This window comes from Styela clava, chromosome 6 (genome assembly GCF_964204865.1).
Source record: "Styela clava chromosome 6, kaStyClav1.hap1.2, whole genome shotgun sequence".
Classification (NCBI taxonomy): domain Eukaryota; kingdom Metazoa; phylum Chordata; class Ascidiacea; order Stolidobranchia; family Styelidae; genus Styela; species Styela clava.
Genome location: NC_135255.1, coordinates 21845619 through 21859306, shown reverse-complemented (window position 1 = coordinate 21859306; position 13688 = coordinate 21845619). Strand labels below are relative to the sequence as shown.

The 13688-nt window shown below is 36.1% G+C and overlaps 1 protein-coding gene across 2 annotated transcripts in view; it reads left to right on the top strand.

Annotated features, from left to right (window-relative positions):
• LOC144411735 (uncharacterized) overlaps window positions 1-7202 on the top strand; it is a 44504-nt gene extending 37302 nt beyond the window's left edge. For both annotated transcript variants that reach the window (XM_078113422.1, XM_078113421.1), the window contains exon 11: window positions 4424-7202. In XM_078113422.1, the coding sequence (XP_077969548.1) occupies window positions 4424-4508 (85 nt within the window). In that variant the 3' untranslated portion in view covers window positions 4509-7202. The remainder of the gene's footprint in view (window positions 1-4423) is intronic.
• Window positions 7203-13688: the final 6486 nt, after the last annotated feature.

Sequence of the window (13688 nt, the reverse complement as noted above, 5' to 3'; positions counted from 1 at the left end):
ATATGATATTTTATACAAGTACTCCGACTCCACTTCTCCCACAAAAACGCTTCAATGAAGAGATATTTAGGAAGTTCTGCTATATTAAATTGGTGTTTTTGAATAAAATGTTATTTTCATGACAACTCAAAAAAATAAAATATGTCATTCTTATTAATTTTTTTAGAATTTATTCTAATTCAGAATATATGTAGGCTAATTGAAATTAATGTTAATCCATAGACAATATAAATACTGGTTTGATATTTAATATAATTAGAATATTGGTCACCTCAACTCCACTCGAGTTTCTGGTACTTATGATTTGAAAGTAACGAGATTAAAATCAAACGAACCAATATCCAGTTGGTGATGACGCAGTGGTTGAAGCATTGGGCTTAGCCGTTGCCATTTCAGATTACACCTCCCTGGTTCAAATCCCACACCTCACCCAGGGTGTAACAGATTGGGTAGGCAATGTCGTTACTTACAGATAATAGTAGATTCTGACAAAATATTCAATATTACTCATATGCAAAAGCATTAGTAAAAATATAATACACGATTTAAGCCTAGCACTGCAGTGGGGGCTTATAAGATTTCATGAGGGCTTATATACATAATATTACAAAATGCCCTATCATTTCATTCTAAGCACAATCAGAATCATGTCTTGTGATCATCTTTCACTAAAATAATTTTCAATTTACAGAATCTCAGTCTTCAAGTCAAGCTACTTCATCTGGTCTAATCAACCAACAACCACCTGATGGAAGATTTTCAGTGGTAGAGTGGCTTGAATCACTGCCAGGATATGGATCAGGCGGCACTCGTGTAATCACCTACACATTCCCTGCTGGAAGTCTGAATGTGAGTCATGCAATGAATTCAGTTGGCTGAGTATTAAATTTGATTCTTGTTGTAATAATTTACATTGATTCTATGTTTAACATTAAATCTTCCAAATACAATTTTTCTGCCCCCAAATAGCAACTGAATTCTAATTACACTTTTTTTTATTACATTGTTCACTTCAAACAGGGCTATTGCATAATAAGCTATTATTTTTGGATGGAATGTAATTTTTTTGTTTTGGAATTGCCTACTCAAGTTATTACATCCTGGATAAGGCATTGGGCATGGAATTTGAACTTGAGATCTTCAATTTATCATCCAACATAGCTAAGTCCAATGCTATAACCACAAGGCCATCATAACACCTCAGTGCTCAGATGTTCCAGAAATTTTTCCGATGTTTCCAGAAAGCATTTTTTTATGTTGGTTTATTAATGACCCCTTGCAGAATTTACCTCTACCAGTGCTGATGTCCAAAATAAATGAATATATTCACAATTATTTATATTACATAGAGCAAATTCTCGATTTGAGGTTTTCATTTCAAAATTTGTCTTTTAAAGCATTTGGTTATTGAAGAAAATCGTATGACTTTCTTTAAAATCTCACATTGCAAATTGCAAAAATCAATCCAAGCTGTGTTTATATCAGTTATTCTGCATTACTGAATTAAATTTCCACATATGTAATTGTACAGTGGTTTTCACAGACTCTTGTTGGACATGGCCCAATTTAAAATATATTTAATATTGGAAAAAAATATTATTTAAGAATTTATATGAAATAGTAAATTAGGTATTTCATTTTGGCAATAATCATCATAATCTATCTTAAGTCTGATAGTTTTGTCCGACTATAAGATTCCAAACGCCTATAATGACAAACTTACCATATGAATTTTTTCTATGAAACGTTTGTCATGTCTTTTGTTCCAAACAAGGCTATGTATGAGCAGCCACTGATACGCAAGGCACTACTATTTATTGTAGTACTGAAATCTGTCTGGTTGCATTGTCACCTAATTTATCATACACTCTTACCTATTTCATTATATACTATTTTTAACCTGTGCTGCCATCGTAGTTTGGCTACTTCTCTTCACATTAATCTTCAAATCCCAGATCACGATCTCACCAACGATGTGTATAAATTGGCAAGCAAAGCTCTGCTTGGAAAAATGTTGGTCCTTTGTTTTTTTTATATATAACCTCTTACATATCAGTGGATTTTTTGTGTATCAGTAAAATGTTAGTGTCATCATATTCTAACTCTGCTTCCAATCATAGATATATTATGTTTCATTTCTTTTTTGAAAAATTAAAAAAAATTTTAATGTTATGTGAAGGCAACTCTGAACAAGGTGCCACTGATCATATGTTTCCTGAGGATATTTTACTTGTTTGCACATGTAAAACATCTTTGGTTCAAATGTGTTCCCTCCTCCTGACCTAGAAATCAAATGTTTTGATAGTCAATGTTTAGTGAAAAAGATTCCAATCGTTCAATTAACGTATCAGTGCCTGCTTGTTTTGTGCCTTGTTCAGAGCGAGTATTTGAAAACATCCCAACTAAAATCACCAAAAAAATGCTTTTGCAACTGCTTCTGGGGAATCGATTCTGAGTTGCAGAAATTTTAGTTTAAGGCTTTTGGACCTTCAAGATGGCGCACAACCTGAACATAGTATGTGTGTATCGGTTAGGATTCAGGTTGTGTGACATCTTGGTGCGCATACTTCTGGAGCACCTGGGTTATATCAGTTTTAATAAATTATCAGAGAAGTTAAATAACTTATTGCGTTTATGTTTGCAGGGTGTTTCATATGAGGCAAAGGAATTCACTGAATATGTGCCTCACTTGTACGATTCCACAACAAGCTTGCTTCAGAAAGCATTCAATGCAGGATTGCTCTTCAAGATTCAGATAATTGGAAGCAGCAGAGGAGAGATAATATGGAATGATGAAATTCCTCATAAGACTAACAAACGTGGAGGTCCAGATAAGTAAGTTTTCTGATTAAATATTTTAAAATATGCACAATTGTTATAAGGATTGACTGGGGCCTCAACTAAGTAATATCAAGTACAGATGTATTAAAAATTTAGTTCCAACAAAATTCGAGATTTAAAATGTGAATTGCAAAAATAAAAATGGGCGCTGCTCTGTAATATGTGCAACAAGATGGCGGACACCCGAACATAGTATGTGTACCAGGTTAAGGTTAGGCCATAGTTTTATTCCAATTTTTCTTGTTTTAGTTTGATTACGAGTTCGGGGACCAGCCAAGTGACTCCTGTAGTATTTGTACCTGAAAGTATGGCCCAACCTCAACCTGATACATATACTGTGTTCCGATGTCCGCCATCTTGGTTCACATACTACGGGAGTACCTTAAATTAAACCAAATCAATATTTATTTTCCAAACTGACCTTCCATGCAAAGTTAGAAAAATGAACTTGCACATAAAAAGTCATTTTTTGTATTAAACACTATTTTGCAAACTCTTATTTATAAATCAAAGAAAGGCATCTTCGGGTCGCAGTTTTGATCCCATAACCATCCATCCAGCTTGTGACATTTGTAACCACTCAACCACAGATATAATGCCTCGTCCTAGATACAATCAAGTACAACGTTCTCAACCTTCCTCTCTTAATTTCAAGCAACATTTAAATTTGTTAATATACATCCATTATACACCTTTCACTTTGAACAAGGCTATTTATAAGAAACCATCACATCTATCGAATTTCAGTTGATTGACGAGGGATGGCCAGGAAGCGTTCTTTCTACTCCTGATAAATATTGACCATGATTTGTCATGCTGTTGCAAAATGTTAGGGTGTATGTGACTGAGGGTAATTTCTTAGTGACAATCAGAATCAACCATTATGGTATTCAGGCTTGAATTGTCTGCAACGCGACTGTAACCAGGTTCAACGACCAGCTGTTGTTTACTAGGTTTCTCTGTTGTCACATCTGTCATTGGAATTATGGTTGCCCAACTTTGTATCTATTTGATCCGTATTCCAGTAACGACTAAATTTTCTGCTTCTCTGTTGTCAATGTTTCATTGGGCTTCCAACATATAAATTATAGTTACACTTACACTGCTTATTCCTAAAATTCTTCTATAAACAAGATCTTTGAGTTTTTATATCATACGGCGCTTATCCACATATTTTGGATAAGTTGTTTAAGCTTCCACTGATATGTAGCAATATTTAAAGAGCTAATCATATTTGGCAGAACTAGTTTCTATTTTGGTTCGGCATTGCCTACTCAATATTTTGGGTAGGGTGATACCCACTGGATTTGAACCAAAGATGTGCGGTTTGCGATGCCAACCCAATTAAGTTTACCGCTTCAACCATTATGCCATCGTGCATCATGAATATATATTTTACATTCCTTACATTCAAATCTCACTCACACAGGCATCGTTAAGTTAAGCATTTGTTAGTCCTAAGCAGTCAAATATATTTGTTATTTTCAGTGTTCTTTTATTGAACATCTTATTTTTTACAGTTAATTGAAATCAGACTCATATGCAACTACCATTATCTCTCATGCAATCTAATATTTTTCAGCAATGGATATCCTGATGATGACCATGAGCGTAAACTTTGTGATGCATTGATAGCAAAATTAAATGCAGCAGGAATTGAATACTAACAATAGATGATCAACAATGGACGTTGAACACTACCCGGACAATACTATATTGTCTCATCCATTGATTTTGTAGTGTCATTATCAAGCATTTCATCAAGCCACTTATAAATATTATAAAGTTCGGTGAACTGCAATATCAGTCAGAATGACTCAGATATCTTTAAAGGACATTTTATATATCTCAAGGCAATTTTCAAGATAGAACAGCAAACTTTGGGGTACAGTGGTAAAAAATAAGTTCCTGTCATTGCCGGAACAGACCCTAAATTGCCTGAACGCGGTGGAAAATCCATCTAAACCTACCGTAACTACCTGTAGCTATCTTGTAAAAGTTGTATAGGAATTGAAAGTCTGCGGAATTGAATACTAACAATACAAAATCAACAATGGACGTTGGACTCAACTTAAACAATATAATATTAGAACCCCTTCATTAATTTTATATTGTCATTATCAAGCATTTCATCAGGCCACTTACAAAATTTTATGAAGTCCAATGAACTGCAATATCAGTTGGATTTGGCTCAACCTTTCATGTTTAAATCAAGCTCTATTCATCATATCTCGGACCAGAAGCCTATTGGTTTTGGGCGAATTATGTTGTATAATTAGTGAATTATTAATTAATTAGTGATGGGACACAAGGTGTCACTATGGAGTAAGAGCGCTGTTTTGGGGGATCCCCTAACTTTCGTCTTTGATGATATTCTCTGTACTAGTATTTTGTTTTGTTGTTAATCTTTTGAGTAAGGATGAGAAGATTTGGTCGGTCAGAGTTTACAAATCTGTAAAAGAAAATGAATGTGTTTTTTAATTTTGCTAGTTTTCATTTTTTCATGGGTTAGCAAACACACACATTTACTATTTTAAAGTATCCACAATAATTTTGCTAAATTTATCAAACTCACGCCTATTATGATTTAAGCCTGAATCTCTAGAACACAACATTTTTAGTTTTCCAAGTTCCTCCAAACTGCTTCCTCTTGTCGTTTTTGATTGGTTTTACTCTCTTACTATTCATCTATCCATTATGATTATGCATATCCTTTTCTAATATTTCATTACTATATTTTACTGTATGAAAAACCATTTAAATCAGTTCATCCCTCTACTTCTGGCTAATTCCATTCTAGTTACTCAAGTTTCAGTTGCTTTTTTCAGTAGGATTCTGTTATGTTGTTAAGCCTTTGAGTAAGGATGAGAAGGTTTGGAAGGTCAGAGTTTACAAATCTGTATTAGAGAATAAATGTGTTTTTTGCCTTTTATTCATTCTTTCATGAGTGAGCAAACACATGCCTAACATATCTGTTATATTAGAGAGAAACATGAATCGGTATGGTGCATGGCATAGTCTGCCTATTTCATTGCAAAATACAAGTTTTGTATTTATCCTGGCAGAGAAGGCTGGTTGAGCACTCCGCTATTAGCCTGGTTAACAAAATCGGATCTATGTTCAGATGTATCATGAACTTGATTGGTGGCAGAAGCTGTAATTAACCAAAGGATACCACCATATTAGCCTCCATTAGCTTTTTCAATACTATTTTTGATCCATATGCTTTAACCTTAATTTGAATGTTTTTTTACCTTTGCCTTCAGTTATTCGACCACTGTGATATTATAGTTGAACATTTAGCACCCACTGTATATGTTTTCTAGCTCTTACTTTCTCCCTTATTTATACCAGTGTCTGTTTTTAATAGAATTTTTCTTGCTGGAACATTCTATATTAATACCTAAATGACTGTAATACATTAATGCATTTTCTATCCAAAGTTAATATATAATGCATGTTATGTGATTCAAATATTTTCATACTACTAACAGTGTTGTTTCCTTTATCTAATTTTATAGACATTTAGTTTTTTATTTTCCCTTTATTGCATAGTAATTTTACTTAATATTGTTCATAGTGACGTTTTTTCATTTATGTTATGGCCCATCCAACACTGTTATTGAGTCAGCTATGAGCAAACAGACATTTGGATATTATATTTCTATATTGTTCTATTCTATTCTGTTATTATTATTATTTAACCCGTAGGAGTTGAAATCTCATGAGATAGCTTCATTCGATTATGGCAGACTATGGCATGTTGCCAGATTATTTGACTATTACAATATCCGGTGCTCCCGAAGTGTGTGCACCAAGATGGAGCACAACCTGAAAATGGTATGTGTACCAGTTTAGGGTTCAGGTTGTGAGCTCCCAATAGCAACCCAGCTAATCATTCAAGAGTCCAATGGTCAACTCGCACATTTTTAGTAGGTTTGTGGCCCGCCTGAAAATGTTTCTGTGGCCCAGCAGTGAACCATGTCCCACTGGTTGAGAACCGGTGATTTAAATAAATAACTGATTTGTTTAAATTAAGGTTAGGCCGACCACATTGCCGTTTGAATTAAGATCAAGATGTACACATTGCCTGGGCAAATAAGCTCATAAAGGTAAATAAACTGAACGGTATGTTTTAGGTTGGGAAACAAATACTGATATTGCAGATCAAAGTCTCACTGATAGGTCCACATCTGCAATTTATTCATGGTTGAAAAATTTTCAAAATGTTCTGCATGTCACAGATCTTTAATTGTCCGCTGATTTTAGTTTCTATTTTATAGTTGATGGCTGTTTGTTGTAGTATTGAATTTTTTGTTAAATTGTATTATTGCTTTTGCATTTATAGCAGTAGCATAGTTTCGTAGAAGTAAAAAAAAAAGTTTATATTGTTTGACAACGTACGTGACTGTGTTCCACAGGTTTGCCGCAAGTCTTTTGCGAACAAACAAGGTTGTTGAACATCATCGTACTGCCAAGTTGGGTCTAAATCAGGGGTGGGCAAGGTTTTTCAATTAAGGGCCAACAATTTTGCCCACCTAGTCTGGCGGGCCATGTAAGTGTGACGTGAAAAGTTACATTTTATGAACAATATCTACTGTGTTACAAAGCAGAGGTGAAAAACAATATGCCTCGTGCGAAAACGAAATTTAACCGCAATTTCAACAAATTCCTTGAGCTATTTTTAGCTAAAACATAAATATTCGATTTCAATTTGGTTGTGGCAGCATCAAGCGGGCCAGATTGAATTGCCCAACGGGACGTATTTTGCCCGCGGGGCATGTCTACTATAATTAGTTTCAGGACAACATTCCGTGCATTATGACTAACGGTTTACGCTCGTGGTCTTTCCTACATAAGATGAGCAATAGCAAATGATTTGTATTAATTGGTAAGCAACAATTCATATCTGTTATTAAAATAGGTAATCGTTCCTGTTGTATAAACTTGACTGAGCGCGAAAACCGTAACTGACCAGCGGTCACATTAACTCGGGCGCACAATCTGCGGCTGATTGTGTGTGTTTTAGCTGCAAAGCGAGCACATTGCAACATTATTTGCAATGCCAGAATTTAATTAGTTATTCGTCGTGCGATGGTGGCTTAGGCAGCATATGCGTTCGTCTAACTAAATGTACAGTTCTGCGAGAAATAAACTGTGATGTACACCACGGCGCAAAAAATTAGTAATACTCGCTTGACGGGAAGAAACAACGCATTTGAATGCTGCCAGAGAAATAATCATGCTAGGAAAAAATACATCGCTCTGTCAACATTTTTTACGGACTCGTAGAAATTTTATACTGCAAGGAGTCTAATTAAATTTTATTAAGCACATTTGTTTAAATTATTTTATCATTTCCTAAATGTTTTAGACGCAATCCAATGAGATACCAATTCAGATGATTTCTGTGTATAAAGTATATAGTTATATATATACTGAGAATTCATATTGTAACAGAACCTGTCTGAATTTATTCATACAAGTATTTGCATTGGGTGGTAACTGACTCAGATGACCGTATATGGTCGTATCGTTATCACCCAATCACATACCGAAAACTGCATTATGTGTTGTTTTGTTATTATTTATCATATTATCATCATGTTTTCTGGTTTGACGAAAAAATGAATCATCTCTCTCTTTAATTGAATAGGCTATAGCTCGTAAAAGACTCCGATCTCTTTAGCGGTCGTAGTTTTTTTTTCAAAAACATATTGCGGCTGACAATAGACAAAAGGTTGTACACCCCAAGCATGCTGTCGCATATAATTATCGTCACTGGATTTCGAGCTTCAATCCCACGCTATGCGTTTGACTAACGTTTTGCACGATGGGACAACAAGCAAAACAAACGATTTAAAAAGAAAACATCTGCTTTCCTGCTAATGTTGTGTCTAGAATGGTTTCTCGTCTTCCTGCCTATCTAGCCACCTCTGAGGCAGGGAACATTTATGTACAGCCTTCAACTAGTCCGCAGAGAATCGCTAAGGTTATACCTTGCATTAAACGAAGTCATACTCACTTGCGAAGCTAACAACTCCGGAATAACTGCACCAAAAGGACTGTTAATTATCCTTGCTTGAAAAGACCATAGTATGCTAGAGCAGTGTTTTTCAATTCAGATGATTTCTGTGTATAAAGTATATAGTTATATATATACTGAGAATTCATATTGTAACAGAACCTGTCTGAATTTATTCATACAAGTATTTGCATTGGGTGGTAACTGACTCAGATGACCGTATATGGTCGTATCGTTATCACCCAATCACATACCGAAAACTGCATTATGTGTTGTTTTGTTATTATTTATCATATTATCATCATGTTTTCTGGTTTGACGAAAAAATGAATCATCTCTCTCTTTAATTGAATAGGCTATAGCTCGTAAAAGACTCCGATCTCTTTAGCGGTCGTAGTTTTTTTTTTCAAAAACATATTGCGGCTGACAATAGACAAAAGGTTGTACACCCCAAGCATGCTGTCGCATATAATTATCGTCACTGGATTTCGAGCTTCAATCCCACGCTATGCGTTTGACTAACGTTTTGCACGATGGGACAACAAGCAAAACAAACGATTTAAAAAGAAAACATCTGCTTTCCTGCTAATGTTGTGTCTAGAATGGTTTCTCGTCTTCCTGCCTATCTAGCCACCTCTAAGGCAGGGAACATTTATGTACAGCCTTCAACTAGTCCGCAGAGAATCGCTAAGGTTATACCTTGCATTAAACGAAGTCATACTCACTTGCGAAGCTAACAACTCCGGAATAACTGCACCAAAAGGACTGTTAATTATCCTTGCTTGAAAAGACCATAGTATGCTAGAGCAGTGTTTTTCAACCGGTGTGCTGTAAAATATTGTCAGGGGTCCCGTGGCCCGTGGGAAATTCTCCAATTTGTATCATTATTTAAACTCAAAATAACATTCAGTTTTCACACAATGACTTTTTCGAGTTTTTATTCACTATTCAAATAATAGGAAAATAAAACAGGCGTAATAGAAAAGTAAAATCTTAAGAAGGTTAACTATCGTCTTTACAGATATCCGCATTCCGGCGTCAGAAATGGTAATATTGTTAGTTTAAAATTGGGACAAGTAATTTAGAAACGGTGGGGAGAAATATCGAAGTCGGCGCAGAAGCTAAAATTCACTTTTGAAGACCATATATTGCCCGCGCGGAGGAGCATCTTTTACAATAATGTGAGGTACTCCGAACGCTCTCGTGTACATTATTGTAAGAAAACGATTATTATAATATCGGTAACTATGAAAAACATTTGTTCGCGATCAACTATCGCACCCCCTCTATTGCCTGCGTTAAGAGTGTTTATCTCTCACATTCGTCCACAGATTGCAGCAGTAGTAAAGAATTCACCATTATTATTGGACACGTATTGGACATAACGATCGTTTCAATATTATGTTGGTTTTGTTGTTGTTGTTCTTTGATACTTTTTGGACATCTAGTGGAAAATCTAAAAAATCGCTTTTCTCTTTCATTACTGGACCGATTGCTTCCAAATTTTAAAGGTTAAAGATGGTTAAAGATGAAATTTTTCTCCAGAAGGCTATTACTTTTATTTAATTCAAATATTTCTGTTAGCTCTGTGATATTTGTTTTATTTGCTATGACGTCACCGAACGTTCTGCGGACGCATAGCCGACACTCCTCTTCTTTTTGATCACGTGCCATCGAACGTCGATGCTTCGTAACGAAGTCCTTAAGGTACTTTGCTACGATTTTTTCCTTACGCTGATCGACGGTATGGTAAACCGTACTGTACTGCGAACAAACGTGTCCATATATTTGGGCGTAGCTCTCTTGTTCTATACTTGTTACTGAATACAGGGTTTGTTGTATTTACATGAATAAACTTCCCTTAATCTGATCTGCCCTGTTTATCATTATTTTATAGCAAAATGGTATTATATGAGTAGAAAATGTTTATGTTTTGTGATAGGTGTGTCGCGAATACGTAAAGTGCTCAAAAGTGGGCCGCGATATAAAAAAGACTTGGGAACCACTCTGCTAGAGTGTGCACTCAATCTCTGTTGATCTATATCAGTGGCCTTCAACATTTTTGTCGGAGCGAATATCGTGCTTTCGGCATAGCCTTATTATTGCTTCTTGGATCTCCGCGGCGATTCGCTTCGCGGCGGTGTGGCTCAACGGGCTAAGCTTTAGGAATACGCTCGCCACCGCACCTCTAATTACTCTGCGTGGGTTCGCAGGTTCGAATCCCATGCAGGGATGGTTATGTGCGAGAGGATTGCTGGACTCTTCGCCGTCGTTGGGTGGTTCACGTAACCGCTGGTCGGTTACGGCTTCCTCCACCACCAAGTCCATGCTTCCGAAAACAAACAATATATAACTAATCCCATATCCGACTTGGAATGGTAACCGGACGAGAGGCCGTGGTTTGCCATATGGATAAGCCGTCTTATCGGCTTTCCTTTCCCCTGGGATAAATATGTAAATCCTATCCTATCTAACAGCCATTAGATTTAGTTATATTTAGTTGTTGAATTTTTCATTATACGCTTGTGAATTTTAATTTGAATCAACTCTTTAATTTTTCTGAGAGTGTGCCATTTTCATTTGGGAATATCACAAATAGACTTTTATTGGACACGTAGTGGACATAACGATCGTTTCAATATTATGTTGTTGTTGTTGTTCTTTGACACGTTTTTAAAAAGTCGCTTTTCTCTTCGAATACTGGACCAATTGCTTTGAAATTTTCAGTGGTTAAAGATAAAAATTTTCTCCAGAAGGCTATTACTTTTTTTGTTGCTATGACGTCATCAAAATTATGTGACTCTACGTGTCCATATATTTGAGCATAGCTCTCTTGTCTTACTTGAACTTCGAAATTAGCAGGCGGGTTTGGCGTTGTCCGACAGGCGAGTCCGGCTCTAATATGCTGCTCACCGATCAGTATTGTATTCGATCACAGGTACGATATAAATAAATGGTAAAGGGCCTCGATGACCTTCGACGGTCCTGCATACGGACTTACACAAAATAATGTTTAAAATTGGTACTTTAATTCTACTAAAAAATTTCAATATGTCTTTAAGCATTGCTTATGGAATTAAAATCTCTAAAGCTGAACGCGAAATACCCCACGTGTATTTGTATTTTGAGACGTTAAGGAAATGATTTTGTAAATGGTTTGTTGGACATTACGGGTTTTTATCGCCACGTGATTCGGGGTTCGTGTTATCTTCCTTCACCTCGTGGCACATCCGGTTATAAATCCTATCAGTTCAGTATACGACAACCCCGCATAATGAATAGCGAAAGATTCAATCTCACACTGACCTGTGTTTATGTGTCTAGCGTTCCTGGCTTGCAGTGGGCCTGTGGAAATAGTCCGTTATACCATTTGAATTATCCACAGAGAGTGCACCACACTACATCTATATCCAATTCTTTCTACTGAACTGTCTCTCAAACAGAAAATGCTGGATCTTTGCTTAGAAACGGACCTTGTGCCTGAATTAACGATAAGAATGCTCGCAAAGATGAACAAATATTTTAAGATGAAATTATGACATCATAAAGATCAATGTTTATAGCAATTCTTTGACCTGTGACGTCATAAATATTCAAGATTTTAGTATGAGCAAAGTGGCCAGGTTTGATGCAGAACAAACGGGCAATGACGTTTTATCCAAATTATAACGTTATGTCATATTGCATATAAATTATCATAATTTTTTTAACTCATATTTCTTAATTTTATTTTTTTTAAAACAACTCTTGGTCCAGGCTTATTGATTGAGTCAGTTGCACTCAGCGTTTTTTTTTCAATTCAAATCTACTCGGCTTGGCAACCTACACGCAGAGTGGAGGTGAAAGGTCAGAATCAGACTGTTGCAAATGTTAAGATTTTTGCATAACTTCACTATGCTGCATTTAAAACATAGTGATGAATGAAATTATATTGTGAATCAATAAGTATGTTGGGCGATGGCACTTCAGGGGAAATATCCTCTAATAGTTTATGCTATATTATATTTTATCCTAGTTTATGTAATAGTGTATGATAATGTATGTAATAGTGTACATAGTGTGTTTATGTAATAGTTTATGCAATTGAATCATTTCTCATCTGGCGACACCCTTATGCGGTACCGCCACTGGTACCGGTACGGCTCGACGGTGTGGCGCATCGTGCTAAGCGTTAGGGATACGCTCGCCTCCGCATCTCTGATTACCCTTCGTGGGTTCGCAGGTTCGAATCCCATGCGGGGATGATCATGTGCGAGAGGATTGCTGGACTCCTTGCCGCCGTAGGGTGGTTCACGTAACCGCTGGTCGGTTACCACTTCCTCCACCATCCCCAAGTCCATGCTTCCGAAAACAAAAAACTGGCTAACGAATCCCATACCCGACCTTGACCGGTAACCGGACGAGAGGCCGTCGTTCTCCATATGATTAAGCCATCTTATCGGCTTTCCTCTACCCGGTATAAATATGTAAATCCTTCCTTCCTACTGTATCACTGTCAGACTGCAGGACTGTGATAGGTACCAGTGATAAGACTGTAAGAGATGAACTGTAGTCTAGTTTCCGTATCTATTTATAGTACAGTAGTATCAGATTTGAGTCCTGTTTTTATAATCAGTTTTTTTATTTTCAGTTTGTCAATCATTTTATTGCCTGTTATGCTGATTATCAGATTATGGAGACGAAATAAACTTATAATTATAATGTGACAAATAATAGTAGGGCCAAATTTTGTTGATATCCAATAAACTTACTATTAGCACAGATAAAAAAAACTTTTTCTCGGTGAAATACATCATTCCGTTTTTAAGATAAAGTAGTTTAT